General features: G+C 41.5%; 1 protein-coding gene across 1 annotated transcript; it reads right to left on the bottom strand.

Annotated features, from left to right (window-relative positions):
* Positions 1 to 11,321: 11,321 nt before the first annotated feature.
* On the bottom strand, positions 11,322 to 21,398 carry LOC145996398 (hemolymph lipopolysaccharide-binding protein-like). Its single transcript, XM_083132845.1, has 4 exons — positions 21,254 to 21,398; positions 18,785 to 18,868; positions 14,426 to 14,695; positions 11,322 to 11,759 (listed from the first exon to the last, which is right to left on the bottom strand). Exons 2-4 carry the CDS (start codon positions 18,843 to 18,845, stop codon positions 11,596 to 11,598), a joined length of 495 nt encoding a protein of 164 aa, XP_082988971.1. The 5' UTR covers positions 18,846 to 18,868; positions 21,254 to 21,398; the 3' UTR covers positions 11,322 to 11,595.
* Positions 21,399 to 25,221: the final 3,823 nt, after the last annotated feature.

Below are 25,221 nucleotides of genomic sequence, written 5' to 3'. Positions count from 1 at the left end.
TGCTCTATACCAGAACAATGATCCCACACAAAAAAGAGTCAAGTCTAGCAGTGGAGCAAAATACAACAATTTAATCAAGCCCATATGGTCACAAATTAAGACAGGCAGTGGAATCAAACAATACAACACCCTGCCTAAAGAATTTGTCTGGGTTGATGATGTCAGGAAACTTGTAGATAGGTTATTGGTGATAGCTGGGGAGGAAAATGCTGGCAACCACAATTTTTACAATGAAAAGGTTGGAATTATGGACATGATAAGCACAAAATTGTCTAATTTTATAGTGAATGACACGAAGGGGATTGGATATCTTATAAAAATTATTAATACTCTACCACCCAAATTTTGGAATATTTCTGAGGGTCGGGGCCTGGTTAATGACATTATAAACAAGCTGCCATTTGAACTACATATTCCAGGCTATCAGTATTGTGGTCCAGGCACAAAATTGGACCATAGATTAAACAGAGGTGATCCTGGTGTTAATCCTTTAGATGCTGCTTGTAGAGACCATGACATAGCATACAACACACATTCTGATCTTGGCAAGAGACATGTTGCAGACAAGAAATTAGAAGAGGCTGCATTTGGCAGATTTGTAAGCAAAGATGCATCTTTGAGTGAAAAAATAGCAGCATTGGGGACCACCATAGCTATGAACACCAAACAAAAACTGGGGTGGGGGCTGTGAATATGTATATAATAAACCTAGGATGAAGGCCAAGGGTGTTATGTATCAAATACCTTATGCAGGTCTTAAATCTCTTAAAACTATTGACAGTCTTTTAACCAAAAAGCAGCGCAAGAAAAAAAATTCTTGTCTTGCCAAGGGACATGGTATGAAATTGTTGCTTAGTACCCCCCAATTAAAAAAATTACAACAATCAAGGAAAAAATCACATGTAGGGGGTTTCATATTTACCATCCCTGCCATCTTAGCTGCTCTCGGGGCTGTTGGGAGCTTGGCTGGGGGATCAGCTGCCATAGCAAAAACAGTAATAGATGCCAAGAAAAATAGGGCAGAATTAGATGAGCAGAGGCGCCATAACCTGGCCATGGAGAAAAAAGGCAAAGGTGTTAAGAGAGCCATGAATAAGTTTAAAAAAAACAAGAGCCGCTTACAAACCAAGATATTGAAGCTTTAATCAAGCCACTGGGCATCAAAAATTTTAGGGGTGTGTACATGTCTGATTCTTTACCAGAACAACCACTCAACAAAGAGTGTGGCATTGTTAATTTGGATAAGTACAAAAATCAGGGCACTCACTGGATCTGTTATCTTAAATATTTAAACAATGAGGCATTTGTGTTTGATTCATTTGGAGGTGTTCCACCTGAAAATTTAATAAAATATCTAAAATCAACTAATCTTTATTACAATAATGCCCGTGTTCAAAACTTCAAAGATGTTAATTGTGGACATTTGTGTTTATCTGTTCTCAGATATATGTCTCAAATAAATAAACCATCAATTGAAGATTTTCAAAAAGCCTTGTGGTATTTAAAACATCATGGGGGTATTCCATCTCACCAGCCAAAATTCAATATTGAAACTCAAATTGCATGATGACATAGTGTATCCCAAAACAATAGCTCTCAGAGCATTTTATGGCATGTACTTGATCCCTAATATTACACACCACAACAACAAAATTGCAGTAGGGGATGAAAAAATTGTCATCACTCCAGGGCAATATAATCTATCTACTTTAAATGCTCAGTTACCCAGAGGTATAGTATTAACTCAAAATTCTGTCACTCACAGAGTAGAGATTGTATCTGCTACAGAAACAGTGGATCTGGGTACTATAGGAGAGCTGTTAGGCTTTGAGAACAACACAAAACTTGAACCAGCAATCAAACACACTGCTATGAATATACCTAAATTCTTAGCCATAGAGACTCTGAATATTCACTGTAATGTGGCCGAGGGTATGATCACCAAATCAAATGGCATAGGCACTCACAAACAAACTGGCATCATTGCAACATTTAAACCTAATTCCGAATTTATGGAGCCAATCATCTACACTCCATCCCCAACATTATATTTTCCTGTGTGCCATAATAGAATAGATAACATTGAATTGATGGTCACTAATGAAAAAGAAGAATTAGTTGATTTTGCTGGAGCCACAACAACTGCAATCATAGAGATTAAAATTTAAATAAAAATACATACAAAAAAAATGGAAAATATTGAGAGTTATGAGCTACAATCATTCTCCCCAAACAGGAGGACATTTGCAAATTTAAATCAACCCAACACAGAAATTGAAGTTGATCTTGATGTTGGGGATGGATTTATACACCCCCACAGAGCAGATCTATACATCAAATTTGATGTTGTAAAGCTCGATGGAACAGATTATCCGGCAAATTCAAATATAAGATTGGTGGATAATTTTGTGCCGCATCTATTCTCTGAAATTGAGATCAGAAAACATGGTGTTGTTATAAACAGAATAGATTATCCCGGCATTACCTCCACAGCTTTGGCCACATTAAAATTATCCAAAACCGAGGCTTCTTACTTCAAAATAGGCGGATTTGAGGCTGGTGATAAAATATTATCCAAAAGCCACACAGTGCTGTTCCCCATGCGCCTGTTGCCAGGATTCTTCTCAGATTACAAAGATATTATGTGGAAGGGTGGTTTAAGAATTACATTTAGAAGAGCTGCCAATGATAATAATGCTTTGATGAGGTACAGCACATTAAACTCTACAGGGGAAGCTTTGCCTAATACCCTACCTGATGAGGGCAAGTGCATTATTCAGACTATGGAGCTAAGAATCCCGGTTGTTGAATATGAAGCCAGTTATGCTCTTAAATACAAAGCAGATATAATAAAAAATCCACAGGTTCTTTTGCAATTTTATACATATCAATGTGTACAGAAGCCCGCAACTGGTTCTTATTATGAGTTTGATGCTACAAATTCATTCTCCAGTATTCAATATGACATGCCTGATTTTGTGGTGGTACTGTTTCAGACTGGGAGACACAATAATCAGGAAAAAAATTCAAGTAGATTTGATAACTGCAACATCAAGAACATATATCTTAAAAATGGCAGAAATGAGGTATTCCCTAGAGAAAATTACAATTTAGACATGTCCAAGAATGATTTCCTCAAATTATATGAGGCATTTACGGCATTCAAAAGGGTCACTACTGGCAATACTGACATGTATTACACACCAGATGAATTCAAAGCACAGAGACCTATGTTTGTAATCAACACCTCAAAAAGAAAACAAGTTGTGGTTAATGACAGGACAAACATTAAAATTATCTGTGAATTCCATGAGGCATTACCTGATGACACCATATGTAGTGTTATTCTCATAGGTGAAAAATCATAAGTTTATGATGTAAGAAATGAGAGAGTCACGGAGCAATTCTAGAGGGTCTCTGCATATTGCATTGTCTTAGTACTAGATATGCAAGATGAGCCTGGTGTCCAATTGAACTTAAACCGGAAGTGGACCGGAAGTAAACCGGAAGTGGACGGAAGTAAATATGTGTGGGTGGGTGTGGGTGGGTGTAGGTGGGTGTGGGTGTGTGTGGGTGTGGGTGGCCTAGTTTTAAGTGTGGCCAAAAAAAATATCAAGAGGGGCATATTTTTGACAGGTTTATGGACAACAATCTCACAGAAGTGCCTTTTGTAAGTGTAAACAAATCAATCTGAGGAGGCTCTTCCTTTCTGAAAAATTCCCGAGGGCATTTTTACAAAAATCTTGGATTAGACGGGGTTCCACACTAGAGCAAAAAGCTCATATGGGCATGTTGAGCTTGTTTTAAGTGTAGCAAATCTGCTTGAGGGGGGCTCTTCCTTTCTTGGGTTTATAATAGCATCAATACCACTACTTGGGTGCGTCGGCACTTAAGGCCATTTCGCACCCTTCCATGTATACGGGGAAATGTCCCCTTATCTAAAATTCTGACTTAAAATTTAAAAAAGGGGTGTAGATAGCCCCTTGGAAAAAACTAAAAGTGCAAGGTTGTAAAGAGACCTGCACGAGACAAACACGACACATTAAAAAGTCAGAAAAAAAAAACAAACTAAAAACCTCCTTACAGACGGTGGAAGAGTCCAGCTCTTCGCAAAAACCTAAAAACATGGGATAAAATACTGCTGTCATCACCCAACAGGGATGACAAACAGCCGGAAAGGTTAAAAGTCTGCCGGAGGTAAGCAAGATCGACACATTCAACGAGAATGTGTCGGATGCTTAAAATAACATTACAAGCACGACACAACGGAGGGTCCAACCCTTGGAGCAGGTGACCATGCGTTAGACGGCTGTGTCCTATACGCATGCGGGTAAGAATAACTTCTTCTCGCCGAGAGGGACGGGATGAGGAACGCCAAGCACCTATGGTGGGTTTAACAGCGTGAAGCTTGTTCCCCGTTTCCGTATCCCACTCGGCCTGCCAAGTGTCAAGAAGGCGACAACGGAACACGTTCTGCAGGTCGCTAGCAGGCAAAAGGTGGACGAGAACATCGCCATCTGCATCAGCAGACTTGGCGGCAGCATCAGCTGCTTCGTTCCCCTGGATGCACACGTGGCTAGGGACCCAACAGAAGTGTACATCCGCACTGGCTGATAAGGACACAAGCCGTCTGAATATGCGTTGCGCTATCGGATGCCGGGAATACGGCGAATCCAGGGTCTGCAACACGCTGGTCGAATCACTGCACAGAAGGACTTTCTTCAGACCATTGACGTCTGCAAAGTCCAGTGCCTTTAGAATGGCGTATAACTCTGCCGTAAAGATGGAACACGCAGGATGAAGCGAGTAACTGGAACTTTGAGAGTCTAGGACGAAGGCGCAACCAACTGATTCCACTGTCTTGGACCCATCCGTGTAAAACACATTAAAATTGGGGTGCTTCGCACGAAGTTCTAAAAACCGTTGCTGGTATACAACCATTGGTGTTTCTGCTTTTGGAAGAGCAGTTAGAGAAAAATCTATGGAAGGTGCAGGAAACTCCCAGGTAGGGAGAGGCGGAATGAGTGGAGAGACGCCAGGAAGATCACTGTCAACACCAAGTGCTGACAGGATCTCGTCTGCACGAACACCAAATGGTCTAGTGACACTAGGATGGAGCCGATACCTTTCCAGCCTATTCATGTCTGAGATGGTGTGAAATGAGGGATGTGAAGGCATCGAGCGAAGATGGAGGAAGTAGTTCACCACCAGCCGCTGTCTTCACAGAGACAGCGACGGCTCAGATGCCTCTACGTACAAACTGGCGATAGGGCTGGTCCGAAAAGCACCAGAGCACACACGTATACCAGCATGGTGGACGGTGTCTAGGATGCGAAGTCTAGATGGGCGGGCAGAAGAATACACAACACATCCATAATCAAGCCTCGACCTGATGAGTGCACGATACAATCGAAGCAGTACCATCCTATCAGCACCCCAGGAAGTATGGGATAAAACACGTAAAAGGTTGAGAACTCGAAGACAAGAGAACTTTAACTGGCGAAGGTGAGGTAGCCATGTTAATTTCTTATCGAAAATGAGGCCCAGGAAGCGGACCTCATTCACGAAGCACAGGGGAGATTTCCCCATGTACAGGTCAGGATCGAAATGACATGTACGTTGACGACAAAAGTGAACACACACGGATTTCTCGGATGAGAAGGTGAAACCTGTTTGGGAGGACCACTCAACCAAACGGTTTATCGTCAGTTGGAGTTGACGAGAAGCTGACGCGAGATTCCGTGAGCGACAAAAGATCGTGAGGTCGTCTACATACAGAAGACCATGTACAGGGGCAACAATGCTCGCCATAACACTGTTCACTGCTATGGCAAACAGAGTCACACTTAAAACGATGCCCTGCGGCACATCGTTCTCTTGTTCTTGAAGGTCCGAAAAGGAGTTCCCAACACGTACGCGGAAAAAACAATCAGATAAAAAGTTTTTAATAAAGTACGCCATATGGCCACGGACGCCCCAAGAATGGAGCTGCTTTATGATGCCAAAACGCCACGTTGTGTCATATGCTTTTTGGAGGTCAAAGAAAACTGCAACTAAATGTTCCTTGTTGAGGAATGCAACCTGAATGTGTGTTTCCAGCTGAACCAGATGGTCCAGTGTGGAACGGTTGGAGCGAAAACCACATTGAAAATTACTTATCAAGCAGTTTTCCTCCAAAAACCAGGTGAGACGCTTGATGATCATGCGTTCCATCAACTTGCACACACAGCTAGTTAAGGCAATAGGCCTGTAACTCGAGTCTGCGGTGCGTTGTTTACCTGGTTTCAGGATGGGAACAATAATACCTTCTTTCCAGGAAGTGGGGAAAGAGTCCTCCAACCAAAGCCTGTTGAATACCGCCAAAAGGAAATTTCTTGCTCCAATGGGCAGATGACGAAGCATCTCATAGTGGATCTTGTCCACTCCAGGAGCTGTGTTCTTAGAATCTCGAAGTGCCTGATCGAACTCCCGTTCAGTGAATGGAGAGTTGTATGGCTCGGTGTTATGACTTCGAAAAACGAGAGGGCGTCGTTCCTGACGGCCCTTCTATCGGCGGAAACGTGGTTCATAATTTACAGAGCTAGACGCACCACAAAAACTGTGTGGCCAAGATATTAGCTATGTCTCCGGAATCTGTGTACAACGTCCCATCGTGCTCCAGAGCGCTCAGAGGAGTAGAGGCACCCCCTGGATGCGACGTACTTTGGTCCAAACGGCTTTCGACGAAGCCTGCTTCGTCAGAGAAGACACGTATTGGACCCAGCACGCCTTCTTACTGGCTCGAATGAGGTGACGGGGACGGGCACGTTTAATGCGGAACTGCTCGAGGTTTGCGGCATTGTGGTTCCTATTAAATCGATCGAGAGCATGATTGCGGTTCTTGATGGCTGCACCGATCTCCGCAGTCCACCAGGGGACTGGGCGTCGCCTCGCAGGTCCACTGGGATGTGGAATGGAGGTGCGTGCAGCATCATGCACTGCTGACACAAAGACATCTAAGGCGTCGATTGGTGGTAAAGTCGACGCAAGATCGACTTCAAGGTCCACTGCACGTTCGAAGGCTTCCCAGTCGGCCCGACTGAGATTCCAGTGAGGGTGGTGTTCACGTGATTGCTGAAGATGTTCGAAGGTAAGAATGAGAGGGAAGTGATCACTCCCACAGAGATCAGGATGAACGCTCCAAGATGTGGTAGGAGCAAGGCTGGGACTGCAGAAGGACAAGTCCAACGCAGAATATGTGCCAGAGGAAGGACTGAAATATGTGGGAGTTCCATCATTCAGCAACGTTAAACGTGATGCCTCACGGAATTGATCTACAATTTGACCCCGGGGCTCTGTACGAACGGAGCCCCATAACCAATGGTAGGAATTAAAATCGCCCAAAATAACTACAGGAGACGGAAGTTGTTCGAATATAGAAAGGAGGTCATCAAGAGAGAATCGCTCCTCCCTTGTGATGTAGACACAGCACACAGATATTGGCTGTGGTAGATGGACCCGCACGGCGACAGCTTGGAGGGGGTTGGTGAGAAAGATTGGCGTTGAGTGGATGTTATCTCGAACACCGATTGCAACACCACCGTGTGCACGACGACCCTCAGGAAGCTTGTCGGTGCGGTAAAGCGTGTATCCGTTCAGAATCACTGATACATTTGGACGAAAATGTGTCTCTTGGAGACATATAATGGCAGGGTCAAATTCAGATATTAGAATTTGCAGTTCCTCGAGATGTGTACGGAAACCGTTAAGGTTCTATTGGAGACAATAAGCCATAGCTGTAGGTGTGATTGTTACCTTTTAAGGCGTACTCTATTTCTAGGCCCTGTCACCTTGATAAATTCTTCATCCGCGGCTTCGTCCTGTATCATGTCCTCGGGTAAGGACACAGAGGGCGAAGGGGATGAAGGAGGAGGAGTGGGGGCGGGTGCTTTGAGCGCCCGCCGGGCAGCTTTTAGCTGCGCCTTAAGTTTCAGGGTGGTGGCTGCCACCCTGACTGGAGAGCTACTGGTCTTCAGGAACTATTCTTTTGTGTGAACCTGCTTCAACTTCTTCTCTGTGGAGCGAGGAGTGGTTGCTGGTTTCCTCGAAGCAGGACGAGCTACTACAGGAAGCGTTGTTGTTTGCGTGGACACGTCGCTGCTTTGTACCCCTATACTGCGACGGGTAAGAGCAGCTGCAGCAACTGTAGCGAATGGCACAGGTAAAGTTGTGTGTATACTGTCACGGGACCGTCAGATTTTCTCTGTGACGACCAACTCTCTGATTTTCTTCTCTTGTTGGAAAGAGGGGCAGTCACGATGCCAGACTGGATGCTCGCCTTGGCAGTTAATGCATTTGGGACCTGAAGAACAAGGTTCGCTCCCATGATCAGGCTTACTACACTTACCACAAAGGGCGGTAGTGGCCTTGCAGGAAGGCTGAGTGTGCCCAAAGTGCTGGCATTTGAAACTCCGCATCGGGTTAGGGATGTACGGACGGACTCTGAGTCTCAAATATCCAGCCCGTACAATATCTAGGAGAGTGGTCGTTTGGAAGGTCACTATGAGTGAAGCAGTTGGTACTAGTTCTCCGGACTTACGAGTCTTTATTCGCTGTACTGCGGTCACATGTTGGTCTGAGAGTGCTTCAAGAATCTCTTCCTCCTCAGCATTTAGCAGATCCCAGTGGCGAATCACACCTCTACTACTGTTAAGTTGACGGTGGGGTTCAACATTAACAGGGAAGTCGCCCAAAGATCTTAGCTTTAAAAGGTTGTTTGTCTGGCGATCTGTGTTGGTCTGGATAAGTAGACTCCCGTTTCTCAGCTTCTTTATTTCTGGAACATCGGAACCAGCGGCATAGTCTAGCTGTTTCTTGATAAGGAATGGTGACAAGTCCTTTAATGTAGCAGCTCCGTGTTTCTTTGTTGTTGCAGAAACATCGTTACTATCGGTCTTCTCAACAATACTGATAACAAGGTAACGTGGCACGTTACTTGTCTTTTCCACTAATTGGAAGGCCGCGCTCGTTTTGTGGGTTTCCCCCCGTTTGAGTTGTTTTTTGTACCCATATACAAAATTATTTTATATAGAAGGGTCCATAAATTGTCGCCTCCACATGCCCTCTATGCCGAGGAAGGCCTACCCCCAAAAATGGAGGCTACTCGAGGACCAAACCGAAATCCCCGAGGCCACGTTCGCGACTGCACCTACCCCTGCAGCCAACACTGTCCCATCGGCACGTGCAACTCACACCTTGGGATAGGGTTTTTTTTTATCGAGGTTGTCTCCTCTAGCAGGACCCTTAGTTATAGGGAGGTCAAAGATATGGAGATGAATGACGTGATGGAATGGTGAAAACGTGAGATATGGATGTGAAGAATGAGTGAAATGATGAGATGAAAATGACCTCCCTACCTTAGTTTCTTAGAGGGAGGTCAAAGATATGGAGATGAATGACGTGATGGAATGGTGAAAACGTGAGATATGGATGTGAAGAATGGGTGAAATGATGGGATGAAATTGGCCTCCCTACTAAGCCCCCTCGCCCCGTCAAGGCAGTCCTACATGGAGGGGGTTTACTATTTTCATGAAAAAAAAATGAAATCAGAGTTCGTGGATTTTTAATCGCATTGTACGTACAAGGACGATATCGAAATTCTCAAAAATGTTGTTAGTGTTATCTTGGTAGGATTTTATGGTTCACATTATAATGCTTTATACTTCGAGGGGGGACATGGCCCCCATGGTACTCTCACCTGGATACGGGCATTAATATTTCAAATTAATATTCATAGAGGGGAATTTTGTATACTCTTTACTTTATGGAGTAAAGTTTCCTCAATGACTGCAATACAAAACCAACCCGCACCGCAAAGTCTGTGGTCTCTTTTTGCCACCACTGAGCAGAAGGATTAAAAAAAAGTCTTCTTTCTCTAACATCAGGGTTTTTCTGCAACTGATGTCGATTCCCAGTCATAGAATGGCGTAGGATTAATGAATAGGCTATACTGTAAATAGGAGAATACACTTTATAGCAGAAGAGTTGCTAGATTTTCCAAAACACTCAATAAATTAAGTACAATATTATTTACGAGATTCTGTCAATAGGAATGTATTTTACTGGCACTTTTTTTTTCTTTTCTTCTTCTTGTAACCGTCTACGGAGGTGTGTGAAGCCGACAACTTTCACAGAATATCAAGACCAACAAATGCGATGCTACGGGACATTGAAAAATGACATTTTGTGTCTAATATTTAGTATACAACCACCATTAATAGCTTCATGGTTGCCACGGGCGTTCTTTTTACTGTCTAGATTCTAAAGCAAAATATGCCATGGAAACAATATTATGCCAGCAGAGACACTGTCAGAGTGAATTCACTTATTTTAACTGTTCACTTCAGATAATTCATTTACAGGGTTCGCACTGACCTGAAAATCATGGAGTAACTGGAGACGTCAGGAAAACCACGCCAAGAGTGAGAAAGTCATAGAAATGCAGGATTTTTTTAAAATAATTAAAAACCTGGAAAATGATTGATTGATTTTGTGTTTTAAGTCCACTTACACATTTGGTGTAAATAAGTCCAGTAAGGCTAAGCGGGACTGGACGTACAGTTTAAAGTAGGAGCCTACACCGGGTTTCGAACCCGGCACCCCATGATTACCTACAAGGCAACAACACTACCACTGCGCCATCGGGGAGGCCCAAAAGAACCTGGAAAAGTAAATTATTTTTGCTTGCCAGGATTGGTAACCGAAAACACATTTCGTTTAGTTTCCTAAAATCTTCCTTCATTTGATTAACTTGTAAAATTTGAATTTGAATTTGAGTTTAAAATTGTGGGTGCGTCAGCACTAAGGCTATTTTGCACCCGTCACATTATACGGGGTCCAGCCCCTTATCGTTACAAATAACAACTCTATCGTTGCAGAACTAAAATCATAAAATATTAAAATGTTCTGACTTTCGTTCAAAGCTGAGGCTGTAAAGGGGCACTCAGCACACATAAGGACAAAAGAACAGGACAATACAAACAAAATTATACTGTTCATGGGGCCAGTCGCCAGAGCCTCGTTAGTCTTCAGTCCAGGGTGTACTAACGTGGAAGTGAGGTTGACATTTGGGTGTACTACGTGGAAGATCACCCCTTACACCCCAACTTGTAAAATGAAAGTCCACACACCAGAGCCTTGTTAGTCTGCAACAACGAAGCCCAGAGTGTACTCGTGAAAGTGAGGCTGACACTTGAGAGGCGTCTGAAATGGCTACTCCTTACATCACATTGGCAAAAACGAAAGAGAATATCTTGCGTTGAGAAATAACTAAAGGAGTTCACAATATGAAAGACGTTATTGGTTTTTATAATAAATATATTTCCGAAAACATGTACACCCTTGTATGTTCCAATTGTGGCCAGCTGCTGAAGTCTTCATGTTGTCATGCAGGCAGTCATTGATAAATGTTAAACAAGCGGGTAGACATCCTGGACGTTTATCTTCTTCCTCTTTTATTACACTCCTGTTCAAGAAAATACTTTTTTTTTCTTCTAAATATTAACTATTCACGTGAGTCGTATTTTCTGATCGAAAGTGTGGAAGAACAAGAAACGTTTAGCAACCTCTATTCGTGTATCTTTCACACAGAAACGCGCCTCTTACGGAACAAGAGACATCGTTGAGTTTCCCGTCGGGAGACACAGAGCCACATGTCTCCTTGGCCGGCTGACTCGGCTGGCCTTTACCCCACGAGTGGTACATTCCTGCCAGGACTTCCCCTGCAAGAGAGCAACAAAAATTGTAAATGAATTGTAGTCTACAATACGGTAACGATATTATATTATATATGGAAACAAGCAAACGTCGTAATCATAAAAAAGATACGCATTGACATGAAACCGCACTCAAATCATACCATCCGATATATCTGATAAACATTTTATGCAAATTCTCGAAAAGTTGATAACAAAACGGATTTTAGGAATCTTGGAGAGAAAAAAGAGAGAGATAATAACTAAATAATTTATATGTAACTGAATTATCTATTCTCATTATATATATATATACATATATATATATATATATATATACATATATACTGTATATATTGTTTGATGTGCATGTATGTAATTGTATATTATAAATAAACAACAATAAAGAAAGGAAAAGAAAGCGGGGGAACCGATAAATTGTGAGCAAAATACGTCCTGGTGGAGGAGGGCTGCTTCGGGGGGTTCCCCCCTTTTAAATAAGATCACGATTTTAATATATTTAATGTAGCTAAATACTGCGTTTGTTTTCTGTATCAGAAGGTACGACGAGAGATATATTGATGGTTCTATATGGTGTTTGGTTGGGAGATATTACTCCTTGCTAAGATATCTTAAGAAAAGAGATGATTGTAGATTTAGAAGATTAGTTACATCATATATACATGTGCATGTATGTATTTTGTGTGTCAGAGTGATTAGCACAGCGCGGTACGACGCCAGGGGCTCCGAGCTCGAATCCTTGCCTGGGAATGAGTGTTCTTCGTGATTATCCGTTCATCGATATTTATCATCACTTATCTTCATCTTTGCGTTTAGCCAAAAGTGGAAGAAAAGCAAAGTAAAAGAGATTTGTGTCCTATATTTTGACTAAAAATGTGTCTGTGTATGTGTATCCTTAGAGTACTCAAGGGGTCCCGGGTTCGATACCCGGTGGAGGCACAAGTGGTTCGGAACCCATTTTAAACTGTAGGTCCAGTCCCAATTAGACTTACTGTGCATAAAGTGGACTTAAAACAACAAATCAAAACCAAATCAAAAACCTTAGAGTACTCGGAATACTGGCCTTACAGTTTAATTCATTGGCTGATTGATTCATTTTGTTTTACTTCTCTTTTCAGCTACTTGGCTAATCGCGAAGATGAGGATGGATTGTGATAAGATGAAGGATCGATCACAAACACACACGGCCACCCTTCGATGTTGCATATTCTTGTAAAGACTCCCACATCGAAAGGGCTGTGGTAGTCGCCTTGAAATTCAGCGGTCCTGTGTTCGATTCCCAGACGAGACACATTGTATAGTGGTTCGGATCACACTGTAGGTCCAGTCCAGTGTTATCCTACCTTCAATACCAACCTAATAAGGTAAAATGCCCGACTAGCAGACAACGTAACATAAGAAGCAGTAAGTCAGGCATTGCATGCTCTTTGCATATCAACTGATTAAAAATGCCTCTGAAGCAAAGGAAATGATTTGTTTGGCATATGTTGTTGTATCATATCTCAACTGCAAGAAGTGGTTTCAGCGATTCCTGAAGATTCATTTCAATCTGGAAGATGACAACCAAAGAAGTTGAGCAAATGTTGAACAAATGTACAAAAAGGTCAACTTATTCGTTTGGGTAACAGAATTGAGAGAAAAAGGCCATTTACCCGCAGTGGGACAAAGAAGGTGATATTGCTGCAAGGTAACGCCAGGCCATACACGAGAAAAGGAACTGAAAATACACTCTATTTATTGATGTCGGAGTTTCTGCCTCATGTTGCTTATTCCCCTGACCTGGCTCTTTCAGACTACTACCTGTTCTGATCCCTACAGCAGCACCTAGTGGATTCCCACTTCGGATACTTTAAAGACGTGAAAAATAGCATTATTGATTTTATAGACAGTAAACCGCCGCCATTATATCCCCAGCTGTCCGAAGTATGTAGCAAAAGTGTATAAATTCCTCTGGAGATTACTTTGCCTCTAAAAATGTACGACTATATTTCATGAATAGTAATTATCTTTCTTTTAAAGAAAACGAGAATTAATTTGTGCATTTGTGAACTGTCCCGCACAGTGGCCTGATGGTCTAAGGGTTACGCTTTTGGCTCGGGCTACGGAACGCGCGCAGGTTCGAGTCTCCTGGGGAGAAGCGTGAAAACCTTTCTCCTGAAATTTCTGCCTGGACCAGTGGACACCCACCATCGTGAGGGAATTGGGGAGCTACGAATGAATACTATAATCCGGTCATGGAAAGCCTGCAACGACTTGTGCACTGTTAAAAATGTTGGTGTTAAAAGGACACAGAGTATGGTCCCTGGAGGTCTACACCACATTTTGGTCAACGTTTAACCTCACTGGTGTTGAAATAACAGAGACAAATGGTTGCAATCAACACCTTTTTGACACCACTGAGGATAAATGTTGACCAAAATGTGGTGTAGACCTCCAGCGACACACTCTGTGTCGTTTTAACACCAACATTTTTTCAGTGTGGTTCGTCGTGCTGACCACACGTCACCTCTACTGAGGCACGTGGGAATGAGGCTGGAAGTCGGTAGGTAGGCACTGGTTGTAGGTAGGCTGTTGCTCCACGGGTTATTATTATTATTATTATCATTAGTAGTAGTAGTAACGTGAATTTGAACCAATCCCTACCTAAGTAACTGCCCACATAATAAACTCACCCAGCACCGTTTCGTAGAGCCAGTTGGAGTTCCTATCGTGGAAGCCGACGGAGACAAACTGCGCCCCGTCCGTGTTCTGGGGAACGCCCTTGGCCCTGAGGATGCTGGCTACCGCCCTCTCCTCTTCGGGGGAGTCGATGACCGCCAGGTGGCTCCCTTCGATGGCGCAGATGACGACCGCCTCGTCCCAGGTCCTCGGCTGGGTGTAGTAAGTGTACCTTCCGGCCCTGTAGCCAGTTGCCAGGTCAGTCACGGGTAGCCCACACACGTCTGGAACACGATTGATTGATTTGTTTGATTTGACCTCGATTTTCTGCCATTGCGAAGAGGAGGATGAATTATGATAAGATGAAAAATGCAAAATGCAGTCCAGGGTGTACTACGTGGAATAGAGGTTGCCATTTGGGTGCTTACAGGCAATTAAAACAATTGCACACGATTGACAATTACTTTATAACACATTATCTATATTCTGATATCTAGTCAAATTGTAAATTGTTATAAGTTAATGTTATGTTAACACGTTCAAAAATTTTACTAATATCGAGGTGACGCTTTGATGTTAATGGGAAATATGTATGTGCTGGTGTGTGTGGCATACTGTTATTATTCACAAACTGTTATTGTTACTAATGTAAGTATTACAAATGTAATGGCCTCTTCGATGGGACAGTGGTAGCGTCGTCGCCTTGTAATCAAGGGATCCCGGGTTTGATACCCGGTGGAGTCATATACTGGTTCGGATCCCACTTTAAACTGTAGGTCCAGTACCGATTAGCCTGAATGTGCATAAAGTGGACTGAAAACACCAATTCAATCAATCAATACAAATGCAATTGTAAATTTCATTAATGTAGTGTAAATGTTGGAGTAAATACTGCAAATGTCACAAACGTCACTATACCAATTTAACACTAAATGAAAGCGTCGCTCACAATGTTACGTCTCTGTTCTGGCCACCAGAACAGAAAATTCACTTTACATAATCTCTTTCGCAAACTCCATCGTGTCTCGACATTCCAAATCTTTCTTACTATTATATGTATTATGTATTGTAATCTTACATGTAACAAATAATAATATAAAGATGGGGGAACCGTTCGAATTCATAGCAACTGATGTCCTGGTATATATCCCTCGAATGTATGCGGGTGGAAGGGTTTAATTCGGGTGTCCTACCTTACCGACAAGTCACTTCCTTCACACCAGATGAAGGGATAATCATACACATATATGTAGGACAGAACACAAGCCTCACACAGAGGAATTCAGACGCCATAGCCCCGTTAGTCTGCAGCAAAATACGTGGAACAGTGGTTAATGTCTAAGACCATCACATAAAAACCTTAAGTAAAAATGCACTACTAGGGTGTGTAAGCGTCAGACGAAGCGGTATGCAAACACGGAAATAGTTTTAATGGTAAAATTAGTCTGTTGGGAATATACAGGGAGTACCAAAAGTCACGATCGGATATTGATATAATATCATTATTGTTGGAATTGGAATTGAGTTAAAATTTCTGGGTGCGTCGGCACTTAAGGCCATTTCGCACCCTTCTATGTATACGAGGAAATATCCCTTATCTAAAATTCTGACTGAGAACTTAAAAAAAGGGGAGTAAATAGCCCCTTGGGAAAAACTAAAAGTGCAAGGTTGTAAAAAGACCTGCACGAGACAAACACAACACATTAAAAAGTCAGAACAAACTAAAAACCTCCTTACAGATGGTGGAAGAGTCCAGCTCTTCGCAAAAAACTAAAAACATGTGATAAAATACTGCTGTCATCACCCAAGAGGGATGACAAACAGCCGGAAAGGTTAAAAGTCTGCCGGAGGTAAGCAAGATCGACACATTCAACGAGAATGTGTCGAATGCTTAAAATAATATCATTATCGTGGAAGAAAATGCGGTAATGAGTGCGGAAACTGTATTGAACTGAACATTAAAGACTGAACTAGGGCAAGAATACCTGTATTGTCTCAGAATGTGGCTTTTAGCTGTAGTATTCGGACATACCCCTACCCGAAAACCTGATTCCTAACCACAGTATTGGGATTAGCTGACCTCTATCGGAAAACAAACGAAATATTCCTCTCACGCTATGACATATCTTTACTTCGATTATGCTTGCAAATAAACAGTGACGTGCACTGAGGAGTAGCTAGTCTAGCAGAGATAGATCAATCAATCTCAAATCTCTAATTATTTTCAAATCACAATATTTATTGTTTTGTTGAAGCCACAGTTCATATGCAACACTTTTTTTCACGCGCTTCTCGTCCCTCGGTGCGTTCAGCGGCCTAGCTCGCTCTTTCTCCGCCTCACAGTTCCAGGTAGAAACAGGTTTCCGAAGGGAGAGGGAATATTTCTGCCTCTACCTCCCTTGCCTCCTTGCCCCCGCTCCAATGGTTGAAAGCCCGTGCTTTCAGGTCCTCCAGTCTATCTCCTATAGGACATATAGGGGATTGGATTCCCTTCGCTTCCTTTGTAAATCCTCTAAAGTACTAAGGGGAAATGTTTCTGCAGTACGTATGTTCTCTGTATTTACACTACTTTTTACATGTTGTACAATATGTATAATATGGGATGTACTTTTATTATTTATGCAATTGGAACGTCTTATGTGCAGACAAAAATGTTATGCTTTTTTTAAAAATATGGAATATATAATGATTAAATAACAAATATTTGCTCACGCTCTCTCTGGTTCTCGTTTTAGTAGTGTTTTATTTAAATATACTAATCTCTTGGCCTCAAATAAAAAAAAATGGATAAGCTAACAATCATAAATACGGATGTATTTATTTGGGCAAGTGAACACGCGTTCTAATTCTTGTTCTTGGTTTGGTTTATTTTACTTCGCTTTTCTGCAACATTAGGTTATCGCGAAAATGAGGATGAGTGATGATATGATTAAACTGATGAACGGACCTCACAATGAACAATTCAGGCCGGAATTCGTGACGAGCGTGCATTCTTGTTCTTATATGTTGTACTCTGTCTGCAGCGAATAATGAAAAAATTAGAAATGAAAAATGTATCATCGAACTCAAAAAGCCAATTGAATATCATTGAAGAAAGTAGAAAAAAGATTTGTTTAAAGGTGTGTTTTGTTCCCCATCGATTTTTCTTGCTGTATAGATTTAATCGGAATAAGTAGCTAAGAGCTTGGAAAGTCGTGAGGGACAATCATAAAGAGATAATTCTAGGCTCCTGATTTCACAGTGCCCTGCAGATGCACTGGGAGGAAATTATTTGCATTTTCTTCTCTCTTCCATCGCTTTACCTAATTTCTGCCATGACGATGAACGTTGATTAAATTAAACGGGTGAAGAGTGGTTGCAAAAAAACACTCATGCAAAGGCCAGGGCTCGAGCCCAGATCCTTCAGTTCAGTTCAGGGGAAATTAGGGAAATCAAGAAATGCAAAATTTTTGAAAAAACATTAATCATATATAAAGATGGTATTTCAAAAATTCAATTGAAAATTACTACTCAGGAAAAATGCAGTTTGCTTTACCGATACCCACGTATCCGAATGGTTAGCGCCTTCCTCACACGTTTGTTGTCGGCCGACCTCCGTGGGGGAGTGGAAGTGGTCCCGGATCTGTACCCGATGGAGGCATGTAGTGGTTCGGATCCCACATTAAACTATAGGTCTAGTCCCGATTAGCCTTTCTGTGTATAAAATGGACTTAAAACGTCAAATCAACCATCAAATCAACCAACCGTGGGAGAGTGGTTACCAGAACGCGCTACAACACCAGGAGTTCCGGGTTTGAACTCCTACCTGGACATTGGTGTTCTTTGTGTTTGTCCCTTCATTAATTTTTTCGTATCATCTTCGCGATTAACCAAATGTGTCAAAAAAGCGAATCAAATCAAATCATTCATTGAGTGATTGTTTGATTTGGTTTATTTTACTTCGCTTTCCGCCATTTTTGGCTAATCGCGAAGACGATACGATAGAATTGATGAAGGGACACACAAAGATCACCCATTGCCAAGCCGAGATTCAAACCCGGCATCTCTGGCTCAGTAGTCAAATCAAATCGTTTTTGATTTTCGAAAGTGGGTGGAAGTTATGTGTACAATTTTTTGTAGTCATTCCTAACTTTGCAATTTTTCCTGTATTTGACGTTCTTCTTTAAGGAATACTGGGCCCTAAAAGGGGGGGGGGCGGGGGTTATGACCCGTTGGGCACGCCACTCATTGCTACCCCAAGTGTCGAAGTCACCGCACGTCACTGCAAATAAAACGTTCTTGCACTGTAAATAGTATCCGATAGTGACTTTTGTCCCACAGTATAAATCTAACTGAGCATAAAAACTAACGAAAAAATACACAATAACTTTTACCGTTTTTAGCATCGCCATACACAGTTATTAGGACACCAAGGAAAACCAGGGACTTCTTCATGACTCGAAGCTAAAATGATGCACCTAAAATAACAGAGCAAGACTAGTTAATATATATTACACTTATACAGGGTGTCCCAAAATAGTGTTTACAGTCTTTGAACGTTAATAACAGAGAAACTATTAAACATAACTTGACTGAAGTTTGTGTTTGAAGTTACAATGTCTACGTTGATTGTGTGTGAGTACGTGCAGGCATTCTGTTGCTTTTAGTTTCGTCACAGCCCGCCAGGCCAGGCATTGTTGTACACAAAATGGCAGAAGTGAGAAATTTTTCTTTCGAGCAACGTAAGAAGTGTTGAATATCCACCGAAATCTCCCGATTTTACACCTTTATATTTCTACCTGTAGGGAACTGTGAAGAACGACGTGTAAGCCACAAAGCCACGGACACTGGATGGATGACACATTCGATTGAGACTACCCATGCTTCTCTTCCCGTGGAAACCATATTTGCAGTTTGATCTCTTCTACAGAGTTCCAGACGATGCATTGCTGGCAATGACATCTATAACTTTAAGGTATGCGACACCAAAAAAAGTTCATACGTGCTGTTATAAGTGTTCCTGCTAAATATTAACGTTCAAAAAGTGTAAACACTCTTCTGGTACTCTCTGTATTTAGTGAAAAACAGCATGAGTTTTATTGCAAGAGAGTGTGGGTTTCCTCCCTCTGGCGTACACAGAGGGAGAGTTAAAGTTACTAAAGCCCCTCCAGAAATTTTTAGAAAATAAAAATTTTCATATAAAGGCATCAGTGCTGGCATAGAAGATATCTTCCGATGAGAGCCAAACTTCCCCTGGAGCGAATGGATTCGTCCAGTCACGTGGTATTAGGTTGAAAGGCTGTAGCTGGCTGTAGCGGGCCCTGTGCTTTCATTCTGCGTTAGTGCTTCAGTACAGTGATGCCAAAAGCAGGGAAATTTCCCTCGGCACAGGGAAATTTGAGGGTGAAAAGGGAAAAGGGAAATTTAATGAAAAATAGCTAAAAAACAGGGAAATTTAAACTCACATTTTCGTTCTTTAAAAAGTTCGAAAATATTTTTTTTCAGTGTGTACTTTTTCCAAATGAATAGTTAGCAACAGTGACATTTTTCAGTAAGCTTTCTTTCTCCCTGTTATAGATGACCTTGACCGGTCAGTCTTATATTTGTCGCGTTTCCTAGAAAGGCCTCAAGGCACGAGCCGCGCTGCACCTGGAAAGAATTTGGGATGCGATTTTCAACTTCTTTCCTTCTTCCATCCATCATTTCAGAACGTGTCTTAGTGGCTGTGTGTGTGACTTTGTGTGTCCTGTGTCGTTGCAAGGAGAATGGAAGAGGTGACTGAAGCTACCTGCAATTCCCAAAAAGGTTAGAAAACGTCGTGGGGATTTATCTGCGGATGAAAAGATATCTGGGAAACATGTGAAAAAATTTCGTATTGAGTGGCAGGAAGACCCGCAGTTCAAAGGCTGGCTACAACCAGTTAAACGTAATGAGTGTAAATGTAGGTGCGTAGCTTTATGATTTTCATAAATATTTAATAATAATAATAATAAAGTTTGTTCCTTAGGCAAAACAGGCTTCAAAAGAAAAATATTAACAGCAGGCACCTAGCTAAGCTTTGACAATGGGTGGGTTTCAAAGTCCGACAATCATTGCTCTGCAGAAGAATTTTTTTTTTGTTTGGGGATTTTTTCAATACATTAGTGTTTTATTTTAAAATCCAAATGTTTATTTTAAAATAATTATATTATGAAACTATGATCAGTTTCTAGTATTTTATTCAATGGGGTGTTTGAACCCACTAAACCCCCTTATATACGGTCCTGATTAACAGTTATAGTAGTGAAATGTGCGAAAAATCGAGGGTGTAGAAAAGGGTACCCGAGCCCAAAGATACAGCTTCAAATGTGTTTTGAAAATCGAGGGAAATTTAGGTCGAAAAAGGGAAATTTTACACTGATAAAAGGGAAATCCTGCATTCGGAGATTGGCAACACCGAAGTCCAGATAGCTGGTGTCCAATTTGCACGTGTTTGTGAAGTGTCAAGGTTTTAACAAATGCTTTAGATTTTTTTGTTGTAGTTTACGTATTACCGGTGCTTTCCTGCAGTCTAATAATGCCACGTTATACGTACAATTTAAAACAAAAATGCACGACTCTTACGTCATTAGGAATTCTTGTAGGGAAGTTAGAATACATTTTGCAGCTAAATTCCCAAATATTTCTGTTTCACACAGAGATACTGTTCGAAAACTTGCATCCAGTTTGCCGGCAGATGCGCCTTACTTCCCGGCGCATTAACCGCAGCTCCACGGCCAACTCGACCGTGAAAAGCACTGTACAAAGTCAAGGGCATATAAGTCTAAATGTATATCTAATAGAAGAAATTATTATAAAACATTATCAGCCTGTGTGCTTCCTACCTTCCTTCACACTGTGATACGCAACAGTACATCCACACGTCAACGTATCGAACGTGCGCTAATTCCACATTACATTCGAGAAATTGAACAATCTCCCACGGTATTTTATAATAACACTTGCTCGTGCGTATATAAGCATTTCTGATCACCGTCTCAAACTACATTAATCTGCAGAACTGTAGACAATGGAATGGATTCATACTGTGACGAATCAATGACAAAGCACAGACTATTTACTATTTTCTAGATTGCGTCGGTGTTCACGCTTGTTCGCAATAATAGAATCGGTTGCCTTACCTTTTAAGTCTTTCGAAAAGTGACAGATAAAACAATGTCCTAACTGCTTAATCTCAGTACGAAGGCGTAAAAAATGTGTCTGCGGTTGCATGATAAAACAACAATGTGTGCATTCATAATTTCATAGACGACTTCATTCCCATCCATTACTTCAGACAGCGCAGTCCATTACTTAAAACACGTAGAGTGGGATGCATATATATTACGAATCAAACTGTCCACTACCATTTTTTCCTATTTGTTTGACGTAATGAGAGCTTCAATGAAACAAAACTCTCAATAAGCTGCTGACAACTTCTGTATCACTATTCCTTAAAAATTCACAGGGTGCAAGAGAAAAATTAATGAAAATAGTCGTACACAATTTGCCAAGCAATACTTGAGCATCCCACTGTACTGACGCTGCTGAACTTGATGGATGGCGGGAATAATGAGAAAATACATGTCACCTGGAATCCAGACTTTCTATACACGTATGCATGTGAAAACACTATTTTGTGGTGTAACCCCTCCAGGCTCCAGTAATAGAAAAGTCCCACCACCCGAAAACTTCAAGAAACTGTCGAAGCATTCGGACAATAGGTAAGAAATTTGGCAACCATGTTCAATTTCGATTTCTTTCTTTCGCTTTTCTGCCTTTTTCGTAATAATAAGCACTGATTCAGTCTTCTCTATAATTAAGTCAAAACAATGAATGATTTTAAATATCGTCCATTTTGATAACCGCTAATTAGTTTTGTAATAACATTCAATTTCTCACTGAAACTTAACAAAGGACATTTGAATTTTGAATTTGATTTTAAAATTGTGGGAGCGTCAGCACTTAGGCTATTTTGCTCCCGTCACATTATACAGGGGCCAGCCCCTTACCATTACGAATGACAACTCTAACGTTGCATAATTAAAAATCTTAAAATGTTCTGACTTCTGTTAAAAGCTGAGGCTGTAAACAGGCACTCAGCACACACAAGGACAAAAAAACAGGACAAGATACACAAAATTATACTGGCCATAGTGCCAGTGGCCAGAGCCTCGTAAGTCTTTAGTCCAGGGTGCACTACGTGGAAGTGAGGTTGACTTTTGGGCGCCTACGTGGAAGGTACCCCTTACACCCCTTAACAATGGATATGTGTAGAGCGGCAGGCCTGGTGCAATGTGAGCTTCTACTGCTGTAACTCTTGCAGCAGGGCCTTCCCGATGGCGCAGTGGTAGCGTCGTTGCCTTGCAATCAAGGGTTTGATATCCGGTGGAGGAACATGGCACAGTGGTTCGGATCCCACTTTAAACTGTTGGTCCAGTCCAGATTAGCCTTACTGCGCATAAAGTGGACTTGAAACACCAATTCAATTCAACTACTTGCAGCATTCCGCATACATTTTTAAATGTTTACTATATTCTTTTTATTTTCTTTCTTTCTTTTTTTTGTTGCCTAAAACAGATCTCTGCATTACTAAGTTCAGTGTAAATGCACAAAGTTTTCTGCCGAAAGAAAGAAAATACATAATCCGATGTTTCATTTGGACACCATTCTTACTAGAATTACTTACTGAACTTGAAAAACTAAATAGCGATTTGCATACTGAAATTATCTGAATACTCGGATATCAGGAATAAACGTTATTAGTTTGATTCTGTTCGTATATCCACATTTTCGGATTTTCCGAATATTCGTAGATATTATCCGGATATTATGATATTTGTTTATTTCGAATATTTGAATTATCTATTCGGATGTCACGATTATGCATTACATCCGAAACCTATAGCGGATACACAAGTATAATAAAGAAAATAATAATAAAGGGGGTACTCCGGGTAAATGCCCTCCTCCACCAGCATACATTCGGATGTATGAACTATTGTCTCGGTGTGCCTTAAATTATACCGGAACGTCAGTAACGCCAAGTATTTACCAGATTCCCCCGTATATCCTTGTTCTTTATTCTAAATTTCCATTTGTTTTACATGATGGTATGATTAAATATCATAGGGACACTGGGGTAAACGGACATCCCATAAGAAAAGTACGAATATTTTCGGTTTGAAGTTAGCAACAGTACAGCAGTTGGAGTTGTGTACGAACCTGAACGTTTGCGAGCAGTTGTGTTGAGCATCGGAAGAAATCGTAAAGAAGAAATGCGAATCCAGCATAAAAACCTGACCAGGTAAGCAGAAAATGTACGTGCAAAACCTTGAATACTAAAAAAATGTGTTGCGAACACAAGGATTGCATAGGTTACTATAGTCCCGCCGAAGTTGTGATTTGAAGTAGGGTGCAGGCAGTGATTCCTTTATATATGCACACGTGTTGACAACATTGTGCTGCCATCTGGTGGACTTTTCCAGAATGTAAAGTCAAAGGCTACAAGTGGGGCAGATGGACAGGTTGCCGTTGGGGCAAACGGACATAGATGAATTGTATTGCATTTAACTATTGTTAGGTACTTTTTCATTGAGATACTAATTTTGTTTGAAATTTGAAATTAAAATTTTAGGAGCGTCAGCACTTAGGCTATTTTGCTCCCGTCACATGATACGGGGGCCAGCCCCTTACCATGACATATAACAACCCTAACGTTGCATAACTAAAAAAATTAAAATGTTCTGACTTCTGTTAAAAGCTGAGGCTGTAAAGGGGCACTCAGCACACATAAGGACAAAAGAACAGGACACAATACAAACAAAATTATACTGGCCATGGGGCCAGTCGCCAGAGCCTCGTTAGTCTTCAGTCCAGGGTGCACTAACGTGGAAGTGAGGTTGACATTTGGGTGTACTACGTGGAAGGTCACCCCTTACACCCCATTGAGATACTAATGTATATTTGACTCAGTAATGGAAATGGCAAGTGTGAATTGTATAGAATGCATTTTGTACCCTTCAAATGTTTGTGTTTCTAATAAAATGTGCCCTTGATACAGGATTGTGAGACATCGAGAACGAACAATACTGTAAATGGATTCAATGCTTATGGAATATATCCCGTTAATCCACAACGACTGTCTGGGCATGTCTTTGTTCCTGCAACTGTCCATGTTCAAGATGAGCGATCATCAGAGCCTACAGCAAGAGAAGAGGATGTGTCATCTCGTGAAGTTTTGATGAGCTAAACTCTTTGCCATCAACTTCTGGGACCTGCATCAGGAAACGCAAAACTGGGCAATCACATGTATTGAGGGATCCTTCCTTCATCGCTTGACTCAAGTGCAAAAAACTGAAAGCTGAAGCAAAAAATCAAATAAGTTTAAACGCACCACAAGTGATGAGTGCCGTAAATGCAAAGATGTGTACAACCAGGGTCAAAATTGGTTGCAGTGCTTAGAGTGTTCTCTCTGGTTCCATGTCAATTGTGTTTGACCCATATTATGTGTGGTGTTATTGTGAGAGTGATGATAGTTCATAAATCATCACGTGTCTATCTGCCCCAATCAAATGTCCGTCTGCCCCGAACGTGCGGTGTAAACGGACACTTCCGCATCCGGGGATTGATCAGACTATTTTCAGACAGATGTTCATTTGCTTGAATACTATGTGCTATCATGTGTTAACTAAAGGTTCACACCTTTTATGCCAATAGTTATTTTCATTCTTCAATAAAATGTTTCACAGTTATTTTGAAAATTGTGCTTAGTGCGTCCGTTTGCCCCGTCCTTAACCTACCAGAAAAAGGA

The sequence above is a fragment of the Lepisma saccharinum genome, chromosome 12, assembly GCF_977018435.1.
Source record: "Lepisma saccharinum chromosome 12, izLepSacc3.1, whole genome shotgun sequence".
NCBI lineage: Eukaryota > Metazoa > Arthropoda > Insecta > Zygentoma > Lepismatidae > Lepisma > Lepisma saccharinum.
This window is presented reverse-complemented; position numbering and strand designations above follow the sequence as displayed.